Below are 22393 nucleotides of genomic sequence, written 5' to 3'. Positions count from 1 at the left end.
ATTATTGGTTATTCCCAGGAGGTACTAGTTTTGCACTGTTCAGGATGTGACCTTTCTTAATTATTTATTGAAATCCCAGACTTGAGTAATCGAGCGCTTATTTTGTCTTAACCGGGTTATTGTTATTCATGTCCGATTTGGGCGCCATTTTAAGGTCAGGCAGGGCTGTATTTGGCTCCCGATTGTTTCACTCTTCGAGATAGTTATGACAATAAAGATCCTGCTTTCCTCCTCACTCACCGCTGGGCGCGGGAACCTCCACAGGCCCCCGCTTCAATTGCCGCCTCACTTCTATCCTCTGCTCGCGGCTTCAGTTTGCTGGTGTCTTCGACGTGTTTGCTGAATGTCTCCGACGAGTTGGTTCGCTTCCGCTCGCGCTGTCGAGTCTCAGTTGCCGCCTCGCTACTATTGGGGCTGGCTTGCTGCGAAATGCTCTTCCTTACGTGGGATGGTCCTCGCAGGAGTCCCCAGGCCTCATCACCTACCAGGGGTCGTCTCTTCTCCCAAGCAGATTCCGGGCTTCTTTGAGTCAATGTCGTGTCGGGGGTTCCATAAACATCCCGTCAGCTGTCCGCGTGATGCGGCTTTTCAATCAAGCTTCGTCCAGCTTCCACCAGGCACCACGGATGGGCAGTCCGTCTCCGGCGGTTGTCTCTCTTCCTTCCAGGTCAGTGTGTGTCCGGTGTCCGTTATTTGCTGACCGGTCTTCCGCGCTGCTTTCCAATGCGCCCGTTACACTGCCCGTTACACTGCTCAAGTTACTTTTTTCTTCAGCTCCTCATCTTTTAGATTTTGGCAAGGGAGTTAGCTCGTCTTAGGGGTATTCCTGGGATTTAAACCGGTTACGGTGATCCCTACCCCAGGAGCTCTTTCACAGAGCTCTTATTCGGCGGCCATCTTCTTTTCTTAGTTCACATTGTAGCTACCTGAGGTAGCTCAGGTAGCTCACTCTACCTGAGCCAAGTTATAGGCCAGCGGGATAATAATAAGAAGCCAACTAACCAAAGTGACAATTGAAGGCTTCAGACCATTCCTGGCAGAAGCAAAAACTCAAAAAAGGCTACCACATTCACAAAACTCTTCTACCCAGTCAAAGTAAGAGATTATATCAGAGCTGATTTACAAAGAGTGCAAATGGATGCAGCCGGCCCATGTATGGAACAAAAAAGGACAACCCAATTTTATTAAACTAGTATATTTTCAAGTGTTGCCAAATGCTGTTATACAAAAAATTTGAGATTGGCAATACGAAAAGCATGGGTTCTGGTGCTGGGTTTAAAACCATCAGAGATATTGCTTGATGGACTGATTGTAAATTAGACTGCAGATGAAAACACAAGGATTTTTGCCCTGAGCACTCTGGCATTTCTAAAGAAATAGAACACCTCACTGTCAAACCGACCTTCAGACAGACAGTGGAGCCTAAGCATCCCTTTGAAAAACGCCACCTGAATGTAGGGGAGCACAGGCCTAATAACAATGACACTTTAGTGGGTGATTTCACAAGCCCTCTGGAACATGCCAATCCAAATCCTTATGCATTCAGAGAGTGATTGACTGTAATATGGGCATTTTAGAGATTTCTAATGATAATGTAGCTAGAGGCGCCAAAACATATAGTCAATTGTTAGATCAATCATTAAAAATGCATTTAGGGAAATTACGAACTAAAATACCAGCCATGTACACATTCTAAAAAGTACAAATACTCAAGGATAATGGGCTTGTGTACATTGATAACTACGTCACAGTTCTAGATACATAAGTTACACCACCCGCTGAGAGTCACCATGGCCTAATTTGTGGTACTTGAATCCCATGAATTGTGGCTGACTGCCTAGATAAGTGTCAAATTCTACACTCTGACAGTCCCAAACAATGTAATGTATTATCTAGGCATAGCTGGTGGGAATGATAGGAGAAAAATAACATGAGAGCCTTCAGCCACGTAGGATAGATATTCTTTATTACCAGTTGATATTTTGCCATATGTTGTTGCAGAACTGGCTTCACAGGAACATCCTGCAGTCTTTTCAGTGAAGGCTGGCGGGTACTGAGGATGGGGGGATAGGGGGGTGCGGCAATTATTTTACACAATAATAATACATTAAAAAACGTACCTTCCTGCAACGAGGCGAAGTCCTCGGTCTTCTTCACTCTTTGAGGCAGGCTCCCAAGACAATCCTGGCACTGCTTTCATGCTCATGGGAGCAGTGCTCTGATTGGAGGGAGCACCTCTATCTGCACTCCCGAAGCCAAGCTATTCCTACACTTACTCTCAACACAGCTGCCTTAAGAGGTTTAAAGTACGCATGTCCGGCTGGCCTTCCCAAGGCGGACGGCCAAAGAAACATGCGCACTTTAAACAAGTGCACAAGGCAGCCCACCCTCCTCAATGCTGCTGCCGCTCTGTCCTGGCACCCTGTTCAGGAGGCGGTGATGGATAATAAAATGGTAATGAGTTATTTTCATTTCCTTTTTATTTTTCGTCTCTGGGGTCATCTCAGTGGGGCAACATCCTCCGCTATACCGGAGGAGCTGCCCGGCCATCTTTTCAGGAGTGGTCACCTGTGTGGGTGTTTAGCAGTGAGTACACAGAAACTTGTTTCCTAGTGGCAGTAAAGGTTACCTGAGCTCTCCTGGGAATCCTTATAAGCCAAGATGCCTGGTAAAAACAATTCTCATCCCTTTAGCGCAGTCTGGTAGAGAGGCTAGACCAAGGACTGAGGGCCATTTGGGGGAGGGGAGGAGGATAGAGGAACTGGACAGCACATTCAGATCTCAGTAGACTTTTTGGAAGCCATGATTAGCCATAAAAGAGACAAGGCCCTCAATATGGATATGACCCGCACAAACTTTCGTAGTTTTGTTGTGGATCCAAGGCAGGCCCTGTTGATAATACTCTTTAATCACATTTTAATATGGAACCAAGCCAAGCTACAGAACTGTGAGCTGTAAGCAGTGAGGGACTTTCTGAAACTCCCACAAAGCTTTCGTTTTCACACCCTTTTTGTATTTCGGATAATTATGTGTTGTTGTTGACTGCTATTACTTAATGTTTTGAGAGACGCTGTGTACGTACATCTCAGGTGAAAATGACCCATTAAGTGTTCCCTGGGTATTTAGAGGGGCAGATAGAGACGTGCTCAGGTGTTGGAAGACAGGGAAAAAAAGATGACCAAAACCAGATTTTAGGGATGAATCAGAGAAAAATATTACCGGTACTGTTACAATGAATACACATTTTTTTTAATCTCCTTTACTCATTGTGGAGTAAGCCAGAGTGACACGGCATGTACTTCGCTGCTGTCTATTTCGATGCTTCGTGGATAGAAGTTTCAAAATAAGTCTCTTGTGTTGGGCTGGTGATAACAGAGGTGATCAAGATACATCCTCATTTACTTACAAAGGTGTTTGAGAGTATGTGAATAATTCAAGCTGTCCCTCAATCATAAACTTCTAATGGGTTAGGCAAACCCTAATTAATCAGATGTTGAAATGAATCTGGAATATTACAGAGCCCGAAGGACATCCCTCACTAGGGGTTCTATTAGGATGTAGGGTGGATGGCCACCGCCCGCATGGTGGTGGCGATCCGCCCTACATACTTCCCTGCCCGCCAACTATTTCCCCCGCCATATTAGTATGGCAGGGGTACCGCGGCGGACTGGACGACCGTCCGCCACATTTCCGCCCGGTCAACAAGTCGACCGGGCGGAAAAGGGTTTAATATGGTGGCGGTGTCTGCTAGACACTGCCATTCATATTAGCATGAGAGCGGGAACAAGCCATTCCGTGGCGGGAAAGGCATGCGGAATTCGCGGCCCCCAGGGTATCGGGCGGGTGGGGGGTGCACATGGAGGGTACCTTAGGCACCCCCTGCATTGTCATGGACATGGTGGTAGGCCCCTCGCGGTGCCTGTCACCTTGTGCATGACAATGCACACAGTGCATTCCCAGCATTGTGGCGGCACCACCCACCTCAATGCTTGGTATGGAGGATGCCATCGCCACGGTGGCATCCTAATCGCCGGTGTGGGACCGCCGCACCACTGGCGGCCGGTCCCAGCACTGCTAGGGTGGCGGGCTTACGGAAGTCCACCCGCCACCCTAATGGGCCCCTAGGTTTTCAAATGACCATAGTACTTATTGGATAAGCTACCTCATTGATCACATTATCGAATTCACACAAGTTAGCATGTACCCCTCTTGTAAAATTCACTGAGACTTTGGTGGTTTGTGTCTGTTAAATAAAAGCTGCCATAAGTGGAAGAAGCTAAATGTTGTTTATTCAGGTAGGATTAAGCCATTTGTAACAAAATTCATGATTGTAACACTTCACTCCCATATCTGGGTCTATATTTGCCTCACCCTGTGTCCATTTGTAGAGGTGCAATCGATGGAGTCTGTGTCTCTCAAAGCCTCTTTGCTTCTCTGTAACATGGACCTGGTATTCTTTTTCTAGTGTTGTGTGGGATTTTGCTTGCGCGACTATTCTCTGCATGAGCATTGTATTGTGTCATGGGTCGTTGGGGTTCTGTGCGACGCAGGTCGCGAGCGCTCAGATGGCGGACAGTTACAGTTGGTTGAGGAGACGGTCGTGAGCTGGTGACGCTGGAGTGTCTGTGGGATGATGTACTCCATGTTTACACAATTAAACACCCTAAATTAATCACTGCTTCATCGTAGTTACTATATGTTGGTATCTCCCTGCAACTGAGTCAGTCTCTCAGTCTCACTTTTGCATTCTCATATCCTAGAGTCTGTGTAACACTGCCCATGTATCGTTTTGTCAGTTCCCCTGGGCCCAAGGCTTATTTCTCTCTGTCTCATGGTCTCTGTTTTCCTGCAACAGAGTCTACTATTTCCTATTTCAGTGGTTGTATCTTCTTGGCCCAAGGCCCTTTTGCTGCACTGTCCCAGATAGATTTTTTGCTGGTTTAGAAATGTCCCTATGTCTATATATCATGGTGCCTGTGTCTCGCTGTCTCGAGGTCTCTCTATTGCAAAGTCCATCTGGCCCAAGATCACATTGCCCTGTTCTCTCCCTTTCAAATTGTCCCAGTATCTACTTTTACCATTAGATCCATGTTCCACCTTCTGGGTCTTCCTGTAACAGTGTCTGCTCCTTCCTGTTCCAGTGTCCTCCTATCCAAGTCACTTTCCAAAAAGCGCCCAGGTTTACTAAGCCTTTGTGACATTGAAAAGTGCTGCACAGTGCACTGGTATTTTGAACTAGAGTTTGAACTAGAGTTGTGCCCCTTTCTCTGGGCCAAAAGTCTATTTTGCTGCTTTTTGTAGCTTTGCATCAAGGGAGCATTGTTGCTGACAAACACCCATCCATTTGGAGGCAAAGCCCAATCTACTAAAATAGCCAGACCAGACTTTGAGTGACAATCTAACACCTCCATGAAGCAGATGCTATCACGGAGAAATGCTTTAATTTCTACAAAAAACCCACCCATTGCATATGTGCGGCAAGGCACAGCACACCTCAAATGAGGTTGAATAGACATCGGAATTTGCACTGGAAGCATATTCTTTCAGTTATAATCCTATGCAAGATGCCTGCACACTCACCTCTGCGAGGCTGTACTTCATGCATGGTAGCCTTTTAGAGCACCAGCGTAGGGGATGACAGTTAAAGGAGGCCAATATGAGAATAGAGGTCCCTTGCACTTTGTTTTTACCCTTGCATGACACACTGCAGCAAATATGGTTGCTGTGCTATGTTGCATGAAAAGTTAGTACATTTAGTTAGTAAATAAGCTCTTCTTGCTCAGTAATTCTCTGGCCCAGTGAATTTGTGTCTGAATCTCCATCTCCCAGTGTTTATGTCCTCCTGACAGTACAATTGTCTTGCTGTTCAAGTGCCAGTGTCTATCAATACCAGTGTATATCATTTCTTGTTGCTTTATCATTATCTAACTGCCCTAGAGTCTGTATCTTCCTGTGTCCCTTTCCCAGTGTTCCCTGTATAGTGAAACTCAGTTCTTTTGTCTCCCAAGCTTACTGTGGCCAGGTCTCCGGGTCACCCTTTTTCTATGTCTCCTATTTCTGTGTCTCAGTGCAACTGGAACAAGTGTATGCGTTTCCGTGTCCCAGTGTATCCCTGTTCAAGCATCTCCTTCTCCACAAGTCTTCCTATGCCATTATCTCCCTGACCCTGCGTATCTCTCTTCACAAGCCTTCCTGTCCCAGCGTTGCTCTGACCCAGCAACTACCTCTACTCATAACTTCCTATCCCAGTGTTTCTCGGTCACATCATCTCGCTACGTGTCTTCCTGTCCTAGCGCCTTCCGGGCTTAGTCAGTCCCATTGGATGTACCACCTAAAGCCATATTACAGAAAGTGCCCTGGGGGGGGGAGGGGGGGGGGGGGGAGGGGGCACAATGGGCATGACCACCATATTTCAGAAGGGGCCACAGACGCTTGTGCACGAGTAGGGTCAGCACTATCTCAAGGGGGTGTTCCCTTATGTGTTCCCTTATATGCAAATGAGCCATGCAAATGAGGGGATCTCCTTGCCTCTGTACCAGCGCTGTATTATAGACATGGATGTAAAGGTAAACAAGCATTGGAAATGCAATAGGTCTCGCAGCATTAGAGTTAGTGCTTTTAGAATTGTTTATGGGTTTTTTTTGTAAATCTTTAGCATTTTTGTTTCCTGTAGCCAATGCTAAAGAATTACAAAAAAAAAAGCCATAAACATTTCTAAAAGCTAAAAAATTTCAAAAAGCTGGATAAACTGACATGTTAACGGTTTTTTGTAAGACGCTATACAGTCCATCCTTGTATTACATGTGTTTGTTCTTACGCTGCCGCGATCACTCTTTTTTGTGAGATGTAATTGTGTAAAAGGTTATTTTGTGAGACATTACAGTGAACACGTTGTTTAGACGCTAGAGTCGATGCAATTTTTTTTTAAACTATAGTTCCCACGTACTTATGTTAGATGCTATAGTGGTCACTGCGTTTATGCGACTCTGCTATCAACACTTTCTAGTGAGGCGCTATCAACACTTTCTAGTGAGGGGCTGTATTGACCTCGCGCTCATGTGAGGTATTGTAGAGACGTCTTTTTATGAGACTCTAAACTGTCATAAAAGATGTGGGTGAGGCGCTATAATTTTCGCACACCTCTGTGAGATGCTATAGGAATCACGCTTTCATATAAGAGTCTCTGTGCTGTCAACACTTGTTGTAAGCCACGCGCTTCTACCAGATGGCAAAGTGACCACACCTCTTATATAATTGTATACCGGCAAAAGTTATTTTTGTCTGGGCTACAGTGTCAGGGCTTTTTTGAGACTTTGGAGGGCTTTCCGTGAAACGCTGACAGTGACAAGATGTTGTGTGGCACTACATTATGAACTCATTTGTGATACGCTATAGCGTAGCTCGGATTTTTTTGACCAGGCGCTACTTTGTCCATCTCATTGAAGCAGACCGGATTCAGTATAAAAGAAATCTCGTAGAAATGCGCTCCTCGGACGGAGCATGACCGGACTATCCCGTTGGCCCCATTTCATGTGTGAGTAGCGTCTCCGGTGCTGAGACTCTGCTTGCAATGAGGGACATCGGGTTTTGCTTTTCCATATAAAAGTGGGGCTTTGAGTAAAAAAATGCACAGATTAAACCTGTGTTCACGCCTCACAACGCATCATTGCAGAGTTCTGCTACTAGTCACCTGACCTCGGGCTTCGAGGCGCCATTCTGTCTGTGACAGTCACTGCTCCTGTGCTTTGGAAGTATGTCTGTCCCTAACTGCCCACTGTCCTTGGCCATATGTGCGCCGGTTCGGGGGACGAGTTGCTGTTAGTCGCCAGGCTGCGCACTCAGAAATGTAAATGCTAGTGCCCGCGGGCACGCGCAGCCGGCACGTGCACCCGCGGGGAGCACCGGGTCCGAATGCCAGGTCGTGCAGCAGAGAAGGGGCTTCCGTGGCGGGTGCATGTTTGTTGATTCCCCACATAGGGTCCATGGCTGGCTTTGCACTGTCTGCAGCACGTGTTGTCCTGAGCACAACAGTGCCCGCGTACCCACACCTGAAGACACCCCCGGGCAGCGGAGCGCATCTGGTGCTGGAGACTGATTATGAAATACATGTAGTTCAAGTTCTCAGTAAAAGGTGAGCTCTGACCCCTGCTCCGGTCGGCCCTCGTAGTCAGTCTTTACCACCACGTGCTACAGGTACAACCTGTGAGGTAACTCCGAGGTGAAGGGAGCTTTCTCACTGCCCAACAGAATAATAGGTGCGCTGCTTTTATTCCAGCAGCCTAGACCCGGTGAGAAATATAAACATAAGTCAGCAAGGGGGTATCAAGTTAAGGGGGCTGTAAGAAGAGGGCTTGGGTTCTAACTGTGTTTGTGTTAATGACAAATCGTTTCTTGCGCCCAGAGCCCCGAGTGCAAAAGAAGGGGCTGATTTACAAGCCTCTGGCGCCACTTTTTCCATATTAAAAGTGAGGCATCGGAGGGCAGGAGGCTTGGAAATACGCCCTGAAGTACAGATCTTGGCTTTTCGCATGTCTAACAAACATCTCTGGGGCCTTGGACCTTCAGAAGCCTTAGGTCCCCCCAAAAGCGAGTGACCGAATATTTTAATACCATGAAGCCACACTGGGTATCGATTCAACACGATCAGCAGGATTTAAGCAAATTATGGTGCCATCTTTACACAGTGCTCGGCTCCCCTCATTGTCCCCAAATCACCGCGAAAAGCAGTTTACCCAGAAACCACTTTACTTTCTCGTTGTTGAGCTTCTGGGAACTATATAGCCGTTTCTTCTAAATAACATGTTCTTCAAAAGGCAAACGCTACATTGCAATAGGGCATTTCGTGCTTCCGAAGATGTCTCGAACAGACTGCGGGCAGGGGAGGGGGCGGAGCGGGGAGAGGGAACAGACGGAGGGAAGGCCAGATAAGGGGAGGGGGGAGGAGAGTAGGAGGAGGAGAGTAGGGGAGGCACGGCCTAGCGGCCGTGCAATCAAGAAGTGAGGGGGCGGGAGAGTAGGCAAGGCAGGCGGCTGGGGGGAGGGGGGAGGAGAAATGCGACACTCGTGAGGGGGAGTGGAGAAGGAGGGGGGAGTAGAGTAGGGGAGGCACGGCCTAACGGCGGTGCAATCAAAAGTGAGGAGGCGGAGCTGGGGGAGGCTGTGACAGAGAGAGCAGGCAATGCAGGCGGCTGGGGGCTTGTGCACGCGCTTTGAAGCTCATTGCGCATGCGCATTGAGCTTCAATTTCTCGTGCACTGCAAGGAATCGCCACGATTCCTTGCAAGTTGGATAAAGAGTGGATAAGCCCCCATAGTCTCGCAAGCTCGATGCGCATGCGCATCGACAGGCGAGACCTAAAAAGCTGTTAGGAGGCGCACTGAAAGTGTGCCACAAAAAGGTGACACTCTGTCAATTTGCCCCTTGAAGCAGCCTTCTCGAGGGATGAAAGTGGGTGCCATGGACCCCCCACCCCCACACACATTTTTGCAGGCGGGTGTAGTCACTCATTGCACCCACCTGCAAGGTGATCTCTAATCCCTTTTGAAAGTGCAGGCGGGTTGCTGCCTGCAATGTGAAACACAGAGCGGCTCTGAACCAGCCACTCCGTATTTCACTTGAATGCGCTGCCCTCAGGGCAGCACGCGTTCGCAGCTGCCCTTACAGCAACACATTCAACATAAAAGGGCGCACTTTCCCAGTTTGTCGATGGCGCTCCTGTTTGAAGGTGCGCTGTGGCGCAAAACAGGGGAAGTGCACCCATCCATAATAATACTTTATTTGATTTGTAAAAATCATAAAAAGGTGGATCTTACCACCATGTGATAAACATCAACATCTTTGAATCAGCATAAAAACAGCAACAAATGACATGATAAAATTAACGATAAAATGACACAAGTCATTAGCGACTTTGCACAAATATACAAACAAAGTTATAAAAAAACAAAAAAAACAGGTGTAACACTTTGTAAGGGGATAACTGTCTCATTAAGACATGGGGACCATCAAATGAGTGTTGTGACAGGGGATACGATGTACTTAGGGGCTTGTTTTTAACTAGATGTAACTGTCACCTATTGATGTTTATCACATGGTGGTAAGATCCACCCTTTTATGATTTTTACAATTCAAATAAAGCATTATGGGAAGTGCACCCATATCAAAATACAGGCCCTGGTGTGCATGGATGTGTCTCACTTCCACATTGTCAGGGCTTCCCTTTTCAATATCAGACTATCCACTGGCCATCATAATGTCTTTCACAAGGAAGCAAAATGAAAACTGTTCTGGAAAATAAAATTCAAGATGTATCTGAAGGACAACATGTCCCCTCTGCAAAACTCAATTTTTCCATTTTGGTAGAAAAGCTGAGAGTCATTACTGCAGGCCAATGCCCTCATGTGAGTGTGGGTGGGTGATGAATGATTTAATACAAATCTCTCCTTGGATCCCCAGCAGTACAGGAAGCTGCCGATGTCCCCAGAGCTGTGCTGTTAAATCTGTTGACACGTTTAGATGTCATTTCTGAGGCGCTGCAGTGGCACAGCTGTACGCTGGTAAGTAATGGCCCCCAGTCCCTAACATTAGGCACTGGCAGAATTCCAAAGTGGCAGGTAAGGGGGGCACAGGAATACCGCGTCTGGAAATATCAAATCTGGCCGGTATTCTCAAACCTGTACTTTGTGTTTTTCCCAAACTCCGATCCAATTTTTGCTCGCATATACCACTTGCCTTTAGTAGAATAAATTTGTGACAAGGAACAAAGTATTTACCTGGCACCAGGCTGCTCCTTGTAAGCTCATAATGACGGGGGAGGGGGAAGAGAAAATGTACTGTGGAGATACCACCCTGCACAACTTGTAATCAGCTCTTAATGTTGGCCTCATTGGATGGGTGTGAAAAAGATGTGCAATTAACAAAAAATGTGGCCTAACCGAAATCATGGATGGGTCTAATGCCCTTTGATGACCAATATTATTTCCCTCTAATTGTCTGTGGCAAAAGTCACCAGTGTGTATTATATGAGGTTGTCCTATTAATATGCGGTTTCTAATGCTGCTGTATGTGTTACATGTTGATATGAATATTGCTTTGTGTCATGTACCTATTGTTATTACTTGCAATTTTAACCCTATCCATGCTGATGACGGAACCGCTCCGTCATCAGCCGCGGTGGCGCTGTGCTGATGACGGAGCGGTTCGTCATGGCCTGCCCGATGCGCCTGCGTGGCGCTGATTTTGCACCTGCGCGGCACATTCTATGAAGCGGGCAGGGCCATAACGGAACCACTCCGTCATCAGCACAGCTCAACCGCGGCTGGTGACGGAGCGGTTCCGATACCAGCATTCGCCCGCCGCGCGGCCCCCCCGCCCCTTAGCGCTGCGGCGGAATATCTGCCGCAGCGATGTGGTTAATAATACTGATTTAATGTTTTACAGTTTTTAAACATTCCCTTAGATATTTATATATTATATACCCCCCTTACAACCAAGACTGAGTGCATCAGAACTGGAGGGAATCTCAGGATATCGGTTACCATGGATGGAGGTCAGGAGCATGAGGCCTTGGTACAGACAAGAGGAAAGGGGGGTTATGAAAAAGAAGCTATGGTAAATAGTAGCAGCATAGGATGGTAAGGAGTAAAAGGTCATAACACTGGAGGAGAATCTCATGAAAGAGATGTGGGAAGGGATGACAAAGTGCATGATGAATGATCGGCTACCTTGTTCCCTTCACCCTTAACTAAAATACACCTTTAAATAACTTTTTTACAGCACAATTTATGCTAAAAGTATAAATCCTCTAGTACAGTGTGTGCCATGCTCTGTACTATACTAATGAAATGAATCTCTGGGAGTACATTGAAATAGAAATGACACTTGAATTGGGATTTTCTTGACTGTACAGTGCGGCAGTTGTCAGTGCATGTTTCACAGCCATTTCTAAAGAAAGCTCTGCTCCAATTACTGATGCCACGTTTTGTGAAAACAGCAAAAATACAAGCCAACGTGTATCAAAGTTCAAGACCATAATAAGCAATACCACAGACCATAAATTTAGATATAACAGTAACTAGACCTGAGGTTAGGGAATCGAAAATGTATACTGGGGTGTATGTACATATAAGAAGCACCCTAGTGAACGGCTTTGATGCCTGTTCTAACCACCGCAAAGCACTCTTCACCATTGTCAGAGAGTTCTCCAACCTCTTAGCCATAAAAAATGCCATTGCCCCTTCCCAGGAACGTTGTGACACAATGGTCTCCACCATCTACAAAAACTTTGAACCCCCAACCCAGCCCCACTGACATTCACAGCCTCCTCACTCCCACAGATATAAACCCCAACCACCTACTCACTACCTAGGACCAGCTCACCATGCAGAACACCACAGCCATCATGAACTCTGTTCACTCAGGAGCACCCACGGATCCTTGTCCCCACCACATTTTCAAACTCTGGAGCAAGAAGATCAGCAATGAGCTCACCACCTTTTTTTAATGAATCCATCACCATGACCACCATCCCCAAATATTGGAAACATGCAGAAGTCAAACCCCTTCTCAAGAAACTATCCACAGACCCTAGCAACTCAAGAATGACCATCCCATCTCCCTGCTACCCTTTCCGAGCAAAGTCCTTGCAAAAGCCATCAACCACCAACTCAAGGAACACCTGTAAAACAACAATCTTCTGGACAACTCCCATTCCGGATTCCACACCATCCACAGCACCAAAACCACCCTGATCGCTGCCACCAACAAAATCAGAAAACTACTTGTCCGGAGAGAAAAGGTGGCCCTGATCTTCCTCGACCTCTCAGCAGTGTTTGACACCGTATCCTTAATCAAGAGGCCTCATCAGATAGGAATCCAAGGAGACTTCCTTAAATGGATCACCGTATTCCTTACCAGAAGAGCCCAGAGAATCCACCTAGCACAGTTCACCTCGGAACCCAGGAACATCATCTGATGCGTCCCTTTAGTCGCGTCCCTCAGCCCCACACTGTTCGACACCTACATGATCGCTTTGGCAAATATCATCAGAACCCATGGTTTAAGCATCATACCCTACCCAGCTCATCCTCTGGCTATAAGAAGAACCCTTGACCACAAAGGCCAACTTCCACAGCTGCATGATAAGCGTCCCTGACTGAATTAAAATTAAATGGCTGAAACTCAACACAGACGAAACAAAAGTGCTGATTTTACAGAACACCTCCCCATGAAATGACTCCTGGTAGCCTCCAGAGCTAGGACCCTTGCCCATCCAGGAGACTATGCCTGCAACTGTGGCATTATCCTGAACAGCAAGCTCACCATGAAAAGCCAGATCAACGCAGTCTCACCTGCCTACTTCCTCACTTTTAGCATGCTCTATAAAATCTTCAAAGGATCCCAGTCGAAACCCGGAGAACCGTCACTCAAGCCCTAGTAACCAGCTGTTTGGACTACAGCAAAGCACTCTACATAGGAATCACTAACCACCTTTTGAAGAGACTGCAGACCATACAGAACTCAGCTGACACACTCATCCTCGACCTCACCAAATGGACCCACATCACACCTCACCTCAAGCAGCTCACTGGTTCTCTATTCAGAAGAGATGTCATTTCAAGATGGTTATCCACACCTTCAAACCCTTCACCATCAAAGAGCAGCTTGCATCCACCACCGCATGAACTTCCACCAATCCTCCAGATGCCTATGCTCCACCTCCCGTTCCCTCGCTCACATCCCCCACATCTGCCGAAGCAATAGTGGAGGACACTTTTTCTCTTACCTCACTGCTAAGTCCTGGAGCGACCTCCCTCTTCACCTCCCCCTCTCTTTTGGAAATCAGGAAAGGGCCCAAGGCCTGGCTGTTCAACTGATCTCTCCTGAAGTAGTAAGCCCCTCAGCAGCTGGATACCCTTGTGTGTGATTAGCCATGCTAAATGAATCCTGTTTGATTAATTGATTGATAAGTAGAGGTTCTTGATGGTAATGAAACACTCATTGGACCGCTGTAAATGAATCAGTCACAACAAAGTTGACAGTGGTCCTGACAGTTCAAAAAAGGCAGGGATACCATCAAAGATAGAGATGTGGTTGCAAAAACTGTACTGCAGATGGGTTGACCATGTTGACAATGGTGGCACAAGGTATATGAATAGAAATCTGACATGAAGCAGATGCTAAATACGCCAGGAGAAGAATGTGGGCAATGTATTTTATTTATTTTGTTGCGATCATTGTTTTATAGTATGAACATGACCCTTGCGAGAATCAGAAATAATAACAATAATATCATATTCGAGAAAAAATACGGGATAAGGTAATATCCTGAAAAGGGAGGGTATGCTCAGAGAGCAGAGGTGATAAACCAATAAAAATCAAATAAAAAAATTCATAGTCTAGAAAACTGTAATTCCAAATGTCTATCAGCAGCCAGTGAAATAATTCTACATTTTATAGTCAGAACATGCCCTTCACAGTAAACTCCGCCCAACTACTATCCCTTTAATTAAACATCCTTGCACCAGCTTAAGGATCAGGCCTTTGAAATTACCAGTAAGATTGTAGTAAGGTTAAGTTATAACTTACCTTTTCACATTTGAAGTAACTTATCGAATAGTCATCAAGGACAAAGTACCGACGTTTCCAATTCTTCCGCTGCAAATATTTAAAAAAACAATATCTTATGAGCTAGCTACCTTCTCTTAGTTTCACAAAACTTACGCATAGTTTTACTCCGGAATGTCATTATAGGCAAAGCTGCTTTGTCAATACATATTTACTCAAGTAATATTGTGTAGGTCTATAAACCAGATGTGTACAATTTTTCAAAGTCCCTCCTCCCCTAATATAGACAACATGTTTCTCAATATACTGTTTTTTTTTTGACAAATTGACATGGCTACTAAGTTTGAAGGAGAAGATTGGGTGCTGTTTAAAGAGAATTAAAGAGTAGTTTAGACATATCACCCTATTTTAGACTCACCACTTTTCTGTTAAGTTGCACTGTGTTTTCACCACTTTCAACCATCATCAACTGACCAACAATTGTTGGTTCACCATGCACTGTTGACCTGATCCAGTACTAACAACTTACTGTGTGGCGTGTGGTCTAGATGATCTAAAGACCGACCAGGTCACAGTGTGGACGACCAAATGATATGACTGATCACTTGGTTCGTTTGATGGTTATCCATAAGAAGTTGTTCTGGATTTTGTTGACCAGTTCATGAATAAGTTTCAGATATCGGAGTTTGTATTTCTCACACACGTGACTCATGCTCTTTTACTTTTCTTCACCATTACCAAGACAGGGTCTGGGCTCACTGGCAATAAGGACAAGCCTCACAATCAATAACTACAAACCAACACGAGCACCAATATTGCCTAGCTATTTCAACACTGGATCACAAGAAATGATCGCTCGAACTACTGAAACCAAACAGTAACTCTCAGGGATTATTTTTTTCCCGGAATTAATCCAATACTTTTTTTATTTTGCATCAAAAGAACCATATAAATGAGCAATTTTTTCTTTTTGCACATACAAAACTGTTTTAACTCCACGTCACATAAATAAAGACAATTTCTTACAACCTAACAACTTTCATTCAAACACTCATACACAACAACACATTGATATATATACACACACGAAATTTCTGGAACTATACAATGTTATTTACAATTTCCTGTTATTTGAAAACATAGCATTGGAAAAAACAAATGAAATTTTTGATGTTTGATAATCAAATAGAAAATTCCTAATGCTGAGTAGGGGGGTCTACGCGTTTCGATAACCCCTTGGTGTGGGGAAATCTCATCAGGACCAAGTGCCTGTAAATGAAGGACAAAGAACAAATCAGCCTGGGGAAAACCGTGCTTCTGGCACTGCAGTGAGGAGGGGCGAGGAGAAACTAATCCTACCTCTTAGGTGCTCGGTTTTCTTTCGTTAGAAGAAACTGTAATGAAAACAAAGCCCATTTAGCTTCTATTTACAAAGGAACTTATACTTGTTTAGGCACACTTTGTGTGTTAAATCACTTGACGCGAGAGGAGCAACACCGACGAGTTGGTGCGAGCTCCGGCATTGAATGTCAGAGGCTGAACAGTGTGGACCCCTGATTTACTCAGCGCGAGCGAATTGTAAAGGTAAATGCTAGCACCGTCAGCATCTTATAACGGGAGAAACATTAAGCGGAGACAAAGACCTGACTCAAGTCTCCCTTTCCATTTTAGCGAATTCAAGTGCAAAGAACCATCGCTAAATCCGGAAACCCAGTCCGGCCGCCACACCCGCCCGAATCATGTAAGTGTGTTTTGAAAAAAACCCCGTCTCTCGCCAAATAGTCACAGAGCCTGCCTAACACCGCCATGCTAAGACCAAACGCTCCATTTTCACAGATTTCCACCTCCACCAATCCTGATAATCCGCAACATGGGTCAAATTATGTGAGTATTCACGAATGAGTCTGTCGCCTAAACAAGTATAAGTTCCTTTGTAAATAGAAGCTAAATGGGCTTTGTTTTCATTACAGTTTCTTCTAACGAAAGAAAACCGAGCACCTAAGAGGTAGGATTAGTTTCTCCTCGCCCCTCCTCACTGCAGTGCCAGAGGCACGGTTTTCCCCAGGCTGATTTGTTCTTTGTCCTTCATTTACAGGCACTTGGTCCTGATGAGATTTCCCCACACCAAGGGGTTATCGAAACGCGTAGACCCCCCTACTCAGCATTAGGAATTTTCTATTTGATTATCAAACATCAAAAATTTCATTTGTTTTTTCCAATGCTATGTTTTCAAATAACAGGAAATTGTAAATAACATTGTATAGTTCCAGAAATTTCGTGTGTGTATATATATCAATGTGTTGTTGTGTATGAGTGTTTGAATGAAAGTTGTTAGGTTGTAAGAAATTGTCTTTATTTATGTGACGTGGAGTTAAAACAGTTTTGTAAGTGCAAAAAGAAAAAATTGCTCATTTATATGGTTCTTTTGATGCAAAATAAAAAAAGTATTGGATTAATTCCGGGAAAAAAACAATCCCTGAGAGTTACTGTTTGGTTTCAGTAGTTCGAGCGATCATTTCTTGTGATCCAGTGTTGAAATAGCTAGGCAATATTGGTGCTCGTGTTGGTTTGTACTTTTACTTTTCTCAGCAGTGTTCTAAGGTGACTATAGCACATACTGACATAGTGTACCACATGCCAGTTAGGCCAATATATTTGGCTGATAGACCTCAGAAGTTCTTTCGTGTTTTTCAAAACTATTGGGTGCTGACCCATGCTTAGTTACACACTCATGGTGTACAACTAACTCGTCCCAAATATCTATCCATCCATTCATCCGTCCACCTGTCTGTCTGTATGTCTATCTACCTACCTATCTCTGTCAATCGTCCGCCCACCTGCCTGACAGTCCGTCTGTCCGTCCATCTGTCTGAGTGTCTGATTGTTAACATACACATGTGCTTAACCATGTCAGTTAGCATTACATACCTTCTGCTATCAACTATTAATACAATTTCTAGTAGCGCACTGTGACACTCAATGGTCTTTAAGCGTGAATCATTTGATGGTTATGTTAAGGCCAGGTAATTCCATGACACATACTGTAAGAGACACCATTGGCAGAAACTGATTGGTTCTCATAACAGTGTGAGAACCAGGCATAGCACATGAGGTCAATTAAATATGAAGGAAAACAATTACTGACTGCCGTGATTGCGTGATAACAAACATTTATTCCACAGCGAGCCATAGGAGGAGCTTCATCAGTCTTCAAGGTCTGCTGCATTTGATGTGACTTACAAACTTTGATTGTTAATCAAAAGGGAATAAATGGGGGTTGAGTGTGAGATCAGGAAGGTAGAAAAACATTTGGCACTGATCTCTGGTGAAAGGGCCATCTTATTATCAAGGAGGAACCTGACATAGTTTTCTTTTTGAAAGGTCATTGAGGTGAAAAGGAGTGGAGGACTGATGTCTTAGCGGGCAGATTTTACTTTGATCCAATAAAGACGATTTTGTTCAAATTACTATATAGTGTAGCAAGCTGTTGTATCCTGACCAGTGATGTTGAATAGAATCTGGGGCTAGAACATCCTGGTAGCCTGGATTCCAGCCAAGGTCAGTTGGCCCAGGCTTTTCCGATAGAGAGTTATTTTCTTTCTCTCTCCTAATAAACCCATTGTAACAACCTTCACGTTTTGCTGTCATCTTTAAGGAAGAATTCTACACTGGCGACGAGCGGGTTCGTGTTGTAGGAAGGCCTGGAGCACTGCCGATGCAAAGACATCGCGGCAGATCAGAACTTTGTTTTAACGCACACCATATCCTGCGTGTGCAAAGAAGCGAACCTCCGTAGCAGAGAGACTGACTAAAGGAGGAGTCGATCTTTGGTACCGGTCGTGAGTACCAGAATGCATATTTTTAATTTAAGTCAGCGGAGTTTGGGCATTTGAATGTGCATGTGTGACTCTTTACGCTTACCCGACAAGCGTTTCCTCATGTACATCCCCGCGCGCCCAAAGAAGCATCTGCTGTGTGCCTGTGCGAAGCTCCTCCATTGTTGTACGTCGCATGAATCCCTGCGTGCCCAATAAAGCATCTGCAGTGTGTTAGCCCTCCACTCCTGCACGTCACAAGAAAGCAAATGCGGTGATTATCACGCGCATGCTGGCACGTCAAGCAACAGCGTGTATCTTGTCTGGCCAGGGATAAAATGAGACCAACCAACTTCCGAAACAAGTTGAAATGTTGCCAGTGGCCATTTTAGGAATAACAGCTAAGGTTCAACATTGAAAACAAAGCCAACCATTCATGAAATATGTCAAATGGTTGTCAGTAAAATTTAACACTGCAGTGATTTCATTCTTCATCAAAGACTACCAATTGTGAGAATCTATTACCAGAAATCGTTTGAACTTTTTACTTTACTTCTGGTAAATGTGTATTGTGACACCAGCTGTACCAGTGCACATATTGACAAAATAACTTAATTGAGGGCACCAACTGCACGATTTGTATTTCAGCATTGTGGACACCAGCAAAAGAGTGAACATCATACGGTGATCCACACACCCTGGGCAAAATGGAAGGCATTGTTGCACCATTATCCTTCTTACCCAATGCAGGTGATACTGTGTTAGAATGGAGATAATAGAAAGATGGTTTTGAAGCCTACTTAGAAGCTATTGGTGGTGATGTGTATACTGATAAACGTAAACTTGCTATTCTTAAACATTGTTTAGGTGCGGAAGGGAGACGTGTTTTAAGTAATTTGCCACCTATTGCTGATGTAGACGATGAAGATGATCTGGATGTTTATGACATGACAATGTCACAATTGGATACTTTATGCATCAAAAAGGTGAATGAGATAGTTGCTAGACACACATTTTTTAGTAGAACTCAATTACCCAAAGAATCCATCGACTCATTTTTTAATGGTTTAAGGGTTCTTGCTGCAAAATTTAAGTATGGACAATTTCATGACCAGATGTTACGTGATCAAATGGTACACAAAATAGGCGATGCAAAATTACAAGAGAAATTGTTAGCTGCGGAAGACCTTACACTAGAGAAAGCAATTGACATTAGTCATAGATTTGAAGATATGAAGTTAGGTATGAAAGAGTTAGCCGAAAAACTCACTTCTGAAGTACAAGTAGTGAAAAAGAATGTGAATGATGATAAATCGACAAATGATAGTTGTAAAGAAAAAACTAAATTGAGTTCTCAAGCTTTTGAAAAGCGAAATTTTGTCTGTTTCCAATGTGGGTTATCTGGTCGTTTGGCAAATGAGAGATCATTTCCCGAGGTCGGACAGGTGTGTATTGCAAAAATAAAGGTCATTATGCCAGAATGTGTAGAAACAAAACAAGTATGTAAACAGACCAGCTCACATCAAGGAAGTACATCAATAACCAGATGGCCAAGTAGAAGCATTTTTCCTGTGTTTCCATGAAGTTAATGACACAAACAAGGATTCTTCATTCTGTGTTGTTAACATTGAGGGCCATGATATTTAAATTATGGCTGACTCTGGTGCCCGCCATACTCTAATTGGTGAGCAATGGTTAAAATAATTTCCCAACATGCAATTGATAACTTCTGACATAAAAATGGTTGGTTATGACAATAAACCCATTGATGTTTTGGGTTACTTTGTTGCTAGTATTAGTTTTAAAGGTAGGACCATAACTGCCAATGTGTATGTAGCTAAGGAGGGATCTTGCTTGTTGGGATGGTCACAACAAAGAGATTTGCTCATTACTCTGGATCCTAATAATCCTGAACAAGTTTTAGGATATAGTGATTTCATAGCCCAGGTAAATGTTGATAAAACTGCTGAATGGGAGAAATGATTCCCCAATGTGTTTTCCTCAAAGTTAGGATTGTTGAAAGATTTTGTACACAAAATTATTTTAAAACAGAATACCGTTCCTAAAGTACATAAAGTCAGGAACCTTCCTTTGTCTATGAGACAAGCTTTAAGAGAATAGTTTGACAGATTATGCAATAAAGACATAATTGAAGAGATCAAGTCATCTGAGTGGTTGTCTACTGTGGTTGTAGTGCTTTAGCCAGTGGAACAAATTGTTCTCAGGTACTCAAGGACTTACTATGGAATTATAGAGTTACACTCAGAACAGTGGGAGATATATCGCAATTTGAGAAAATGAGGGCAAGAAAGGCTGTGTGCAATTTAAACCAGATGTGGATGATGGAAATGAGGAATAGAGTGGATCGTCCCATAGTGGCCAGTAGTACCAAAGTGGACAAGTTTATTCATAGAATGTCATCAAATGATAAACAAGCGCTTTCCCAGGTGCTTAAGGGTCACATACCTCCATTTGATATTGGTGAGTGGGTCCGTGTGAAAAAAGGAAGATTAGTTAAATCTGGTGAATCCAGTTTTTCCGTTTCCATGAAAATTGTCAGAATGGGTCACCAGGTTGTAGAGCTGTCTGATGGTAGTGTGTGGATCACGAGAAAGGTCGTTAGAGTACCTAGATATCTATGGCCTAAAGATGATACGTTTTCTGAACCAAGAGATGTTGTGATTAAACAACAAAACAGTGATGTGTCAAATAAGGGTCTTGGGACAAGGTTAAAAATCAAACCAGCTTGGTGCATGCCATGTCATAGTTGACGTGTTTAAGTCATGAGTTCACACTTCCACTGGTTCACACTACCATGTGTGATCACAATATTTTATTACTGTTAACATCTGATGTGTCACTGAATACATGTTATTATTTTGGTATAATTTTCCAAATGATATCTGATTGCTTTTGTAAACACTGTTTTCTCACCTTCCTGTAAAAAAAATTAGCAATTCTTTTCATTTATGATCTTCACTGTTAATGTGTTAAGGATAGGGGATGTGTTGTATCCTGACCAATGATGTTGAATGGAATCTGGGGCTAGAACATCCTGGTAGCCTGGATTCCAGCCAAGGTCAGTTAGCCCAGGCTTTTCCGATAGAGAGTTGTTTTCTTTCTCTCTTTTAATAAACCCATCCTAACAACCTTCACGTTTTGCTGTCATCTTTAAAGAAGAATTCTACACAAGCTCTTTTGTATCAAATCTGTGACTGCGGTGAGGCAGAGCTGCAAGGCAGTAAATATATTGGCATTGAGGACATTTTAATGAGAATTGCATGTCTTTGGCGTGCAGTTGTATATTATCCCTGATGTTCAATAATTATTGAAAACCAAGGGTCCAAAGAAAGAACCACTAGAAAGGACACAGCTACATTCTGCCATACTTCGCAAGTAAGAAAAATTCGATCTGAAACATGCAGGCCCTGATCTGGTAAAACATCTATAGGCCAAGGTTCAGCTGCAGGAACAGCATCTGGAAGGGCCTGATCTCTGACAGTGATAAAAGCTGTAGAGAAACAAAGTTTGACCGAAAGTGCCACGTAGACCCTACCCACCAATGGTTTGAGACCAGAAGAATACGGATTGTTTTGGTCAAAATACTAATTCAAGATGGAGTAAGGTCTGCAGTCTATAGAGCATAGTTTTCATGATGATATTTTAGAGATTATGTGTAAGGTGTGAAAGGGTCAAAGGTTAGCAAGGATCAAAAGGTCCAGAGGCTTTTTTTGATGTCTGTTTCTTCTACACATTCTGTACTCAAACGTTTTGCATTGTAGGGACAGAGAGGTCTGTATGATCTCTCAAATCACGCTGGAGCCGGGTAGGAGGTAAGTTTTTAATTTTTTGTTTCTCCAATAGAAACACAGCTGTTTCTAAGGTCAGGGTTGGCTGTTAAAATGAATGAAGACAACTTTGCAAAGATTCAGCAGTAAAAGAGGGAGCAAACAAAAGGGCAAGGGCTGTGGTTTGGCAATCGCCATCAATCACTGTTTTATTTACATGACTGT

General features: G+C 44.1%; 1 protein-coding gene across 1 annotated transcript in view; it reads right to left on the bottom strand.

The window, feature by feature from the left end:
* PLEKHA2 (pleckstrin homology domain containing A2) overlaps positions 1–22393 on the bottom strand; it is a 662181-nt gene that overhangs the window by 126996 nt on the left and 512792 nt on the right. Inside the window, exon 9 of the mRNA XM_078666480.1 lies at positions 14587–14655. Coding sequence (XP_078522606.1) covers positions 14587–14655 — 69 coding nt within the window. The remainder of the gene's footprint in view (positions 1–14586; positions 14656–22393) is intronic.

This window comes from Lissotriton helveticus, chromosome 11, assembly GCF_964261635.1.
Source record: "Lissotriton helveticus chromosome 11, aLisHel1.1, whole genome shotgun sequence".
NCBI classification, from domain to species: Eukaryota; Metazoa; Chordata; class Amphibia; order Caudata; family Salamandridae; genus Lissotriton; species Lissotriton helveticus.
This window is presented reverse-complemented; position numbering and strand designations above follow the sequence as displayed.